General features: G+C 40.6%; 1 protein-coding gene across 2 annotated transcripts; it reads right to left on the bottom strand.

Moving 5' to 3' along the window:
* Positions 1–3,717, bottom strand: LOC123996900 (piggyBac transposable element-derived protein 2-like). 2 transcript variants are annotated; one of them, XM_046300721.1, is made up of 5 exons: positions 3,581–3,717; positions 3,045–3,124; positions 2,685–2,904; positions 2,370–2,582; positions 1–2,221 (listed from the first exon to the last, which is right to left on the bottom strand). In XM_046300721.1, the coding sequence occupies exons 2-5, from the start codon at positions 3,083–3,085 to the stop codon at positions 353–355; spliced, it is 2,343 nt and encodes a 780-aa protein (XP_046156677.1). In that variant the 5' UTR covers positions 3,086–3,124; positions 3,581–3,717; the 3' UTR covers positions 1–352. The 2 variants fall into 2 exon arrangements, with proteins under 2 accessions (XP_046156677.1, XP_046156678.1); XM_046300722.1 differs by having other exon boundaries at positions 3,563–3,677.
* Between the last annotated feature and the right edge of the window lie 180 nt (positions 3,718–3,897).

Raw genomic sequence — 3,897 nt, 5'->3', positions numbered from 1 at the left:
TGAGAAACAAGTAGCACATTTTTATTTGTGCAACACAAATTATAATAATTCAGTAAACCTTAGTAAATGTACATGTCATTATGAAACAATAATACAAAAACATGTTCAAGTGAAGTAAAACATAAGTAAAAAAGTAACCTTTACTTCATGGTCGTCCAAATTATAGGCATCACAGTAACAGCAAAAATGGCCACAATTAACAGTATCAATGTTGAAACACTGAGAAAAATTAGATTGTCCATCAACTTCATGGAAACTTCCATATAATAGGAAAACATCAAAAACTAATGTTTTCGAATAAATATTTTTTTATATAACAAAAAGCCAACATAATATTGTGCTCTGATAATGATCACTTCTGGTGATAACACACAAAGCACTGCTGCTTGTTGTTCAGACACAAAAACAACTTTCCATCACCACACTTGGAACACTTCCACCTCGAGACGCCCTTGACGCACAGGTTGCACCTTCCTCTCTGTTCCCCAAAGATAGGCCAGTGTCCAAGGCAGTCATAACGGACATCTGCTGTAGGCTGTAAGGCTCTGGGATTGTGCAGCTGCTTTGGAGTTGTGTGTGGATTTGGAGGAACTGATGGTTGGCCAAACCTGGTTGGGAGTTTATTGACTACTTTTAGAGTCCCTGCCACAGACAAACGAAACCTTTTTAGGTGCACTGGTTTTTCCTTGAGAAGGTCACAGTCCCGCTTGTACATCAGCCAACCATTGGCAATGCACAGATCAAGGATGTATCCAAACAGAGGTAGGTACCACCGGCGTGCCTTCATAGGTGTCTTGTACAGACGCACCAGCATATCAGACAGATCGATGCCCTCCTTTGCTTGAATATAAGCCAACATGACTGATGGGCATGTGATATCAATCTTTTGATGGGTCTCCCGACAGAACCGCCTAACATACCCCAGAGGTTCAATTCCACACGCATTGCTTAGTATTGAGACGCTCTTTTTGTCCAACCACCTGACAGCAATCACCCCCTCTTGAGAACAGTAGTCGTATGCTCCACGCCCTAGCTTTGCAAGATCCTTGTCATCCATTGCAGTTGCTCCACCTGTGCCGTTTGCTCTCACAGTGCCAATACACCTCACACCCAGTCTGGCCTGCAGGGACTTTACCAGGTCAAGACTGATGAGGTAGTTGTCACAGAAAACAACTGTATCCTCTGGCTCTGCAATAGATGTACAGAGGGTGGTGACAACCTTGGTACTCAGCAGAGGATTCTGTTCATCTTCATTTAGCCCACTGTTGAGAAATGTTGTATCCCCTTGGTACAGTAGCAGGTCATGGATAATTCCTGAAGAACTGCCCCGACAGAATAACCTAAAACCAAATTTGTCATGCTGATTAGATTTGTAATGACAAAGATTTCCTGCTTTGGTGCCTTTGTAAGCTACCATGACTTCAGCTATGCTTTGCCTGTTGGTTGGCTGTATGAGGAGACACTGTTGACGCAGCATGTTAAAAAGAGGTCGGATCTTGTAGAAGCGGTCAGGACTGTGATTATTTTGCATGTTGTCATTGAAGTGAAGAAACCTGCAGAGTGACTGAAACCTTCTCACAGACATGGTATCAGCCACAGGTGGGAAGCGAGAGTCAGAATGCCAGTAGTCCACAAAGGTTGGAAAGTCAAAAACACCCATGTAGAGAAGCATAGACAATAAATCCTCAATTTCTCCAGAGTTTGTGTTGATTGCGGATCCAGTCTGTTGAACAGAGTAAAGGTTGGTCTGCTCAGCAATGTGTGCAATCATCTGATCAGTGAAGAACATCTTGAAATATTGATAGGGGGATTGAACACACTGTGGTGCCACAAACACTGGATCTGGAACTTGGAAGGAATCTATGTCGGCCTTCTTCCAAAGCGGATGTCTTGGCTGTGTTTTGAAGGAACTAGAATTAAATGGGCTTACAACTGTGTTGAGATTGTGGTTATATGTGTCTTTAGGAACCAATATAATTACATTTCTGCCTTTTCTCTTCTTCCTCTTGGGAGACTCTGCGGTTTTAGGGTATGGGGAAGCATCTCCTTTTGTAAGCTTAGAAGGGGACTCATCCTCCAGATCTCCTGGTTTTGGAATATCCTCTAGGTCATCATCTTCTGAGTCACTTAGGTCTTCCACCTCTGAATCCAGAGGATCCTGTGGTAGAATGGCCACAGCAGCTCTTAGCCTCTTTCTACTGAGGGTTTTTGTGTCCATGTGCTATCAGAGAAAAATAACATCCATAAAATATCGTTAGGAGGCCCATTGACAAGCACAGCTGAAGAGATAATGCACACAAACCTAACTTTACAAAACATCTCAAAGGGTGTCTATTTCACTCAGTCTATTATTAAATGTTGGAACTCACCCGCACATTATCACTGTCCTCTGTATCTGAACATGATGATGATGGTGATGTTTCCAACAGCTCCCAAGGCACTGACACTTTCAGAAGATCCTCATCTTCTGACTTCAACCAGTCTTCATTCTCTTCATCCTTCACTGTAATTGAGGCAATTTCATCTACTGGCACAAGGGGGCATTCTTCAGACTCTTTGACTGGGACTAGAGAAGGCAGCACCTGACACGGAGAAAACATAATTAATTAATATATCATTTTATTTCTAACAATAACTCTGTGCCTTGTAACAAGGCTTGCACAGTTACGGATATAGCTACTTACCTTTACTTTGAGATACTTAATGTGTTTATGTACACGCTCTTGTTCTGTGACTCCATGGATGTCTGAAACTGTATCAAAGGAGGGATTTTGTTCAATTGGGTCCTCCTTTAGACAAACCTGGGATATTTCAACTCCTAATGAAACTGCTGACCCTTGGCTTTGCTGAATCTCACATTCTTCAGCCTTCCTCTTTGACCTGCCTCCAATGCAGTGAGGGATCCTAGAACAGACCATGGTTGGGGTTAGGGAAATAAACTATTTGACCAATAGAACTTGTTAATGAACAGCCAATTGTGTTAGATATGGTAGAATTAATTGCTTCTCATTTTGAAGAATAGATAAAAATGTGGGTTAACCTACAAAAAGCTCTCCTGGCTGACCACTGCTTTCATATCTCCCATATTGATCCATCTTCAGCAGATGATGATGAAACTCATGCCCTGTCAATAATAATAATACATGTTATTGCACCTTTCAAGATCCAAGGACACATACAGAGTAAGGAATAGAATAAAACAGCAAATATAAACAGGACATTACTAAGAGCAAAAGTAAATTCCCCAAAATGTGTGACCAAGTTTTCCAAAAACGTAAATATCTGATTAAAAGATGTCTGCTGAAAGAATGGGGTGTCAGCTTTGTGATATGACAACTTAGTTATGCAAAAAAGTATCTGGTTATTAAGAAGTGGATTAACACCAGGTAACATATTTATGGTAACGGAATGAAATGATGGGTCCCTGCTTTGTTCTAGACACAGAAATTAATTATGGATTTGAATGTCATTCTCTTTGTGATGATGCAGCATAAATAGGCACACAAAGTTATAAATCATTTGTATGGAAATATACATTGAAAGGGTAATTGATCAAACTCACAAAACACTAGAAACATACATTTTCCTTGGCTTTTAGCCTTTGCTTTTCTCAAACTGTGCCTCCTCCTGTCTTTTTCTTTGACCTCCTCATAACTCCCCTTCTCCTTTAGTCTTTGCCTGTATCTTCTTTGCTTTTCAGCATTTGTCAGTGGCATGGTGACAATCTGTGAATAATACATTTGAGTGGAATGACTGACAAACAATTTAATTAATCGTTATTACAAGATTACTACTATCAATATGTTTACAATTCACTGATTTACTCCTTAGAGATCTGCATTTGAGAAAGTGTGTGTATCCCTCTTCCCCTAGAGTTTGTGTAGCAAAACGCTTTCA

Source organism: Oncorhynchus gorbuscha, linkage group LG15 (assembly GCF_021184085.1).
Source record: "Oncorhynchus gorbuscha isolate QuinsamMale2020 ecotype Even-year linkage group LG15, OgorEven_v1.0, whole genome shotgun sequence".
Taxonomy (NCBI): domain Eukaryota; kingdom Metazoa; phylum Chordata; class Actinopteri; order Salmoniformes; family Salmonidae; genus Oncorhynchus; species Oncorhynchus gorbuscha.
Note: the sequence above shows the minus strand (reverse complement) of the source record. Positions and strands in the feature narration are given on the sequence as shown.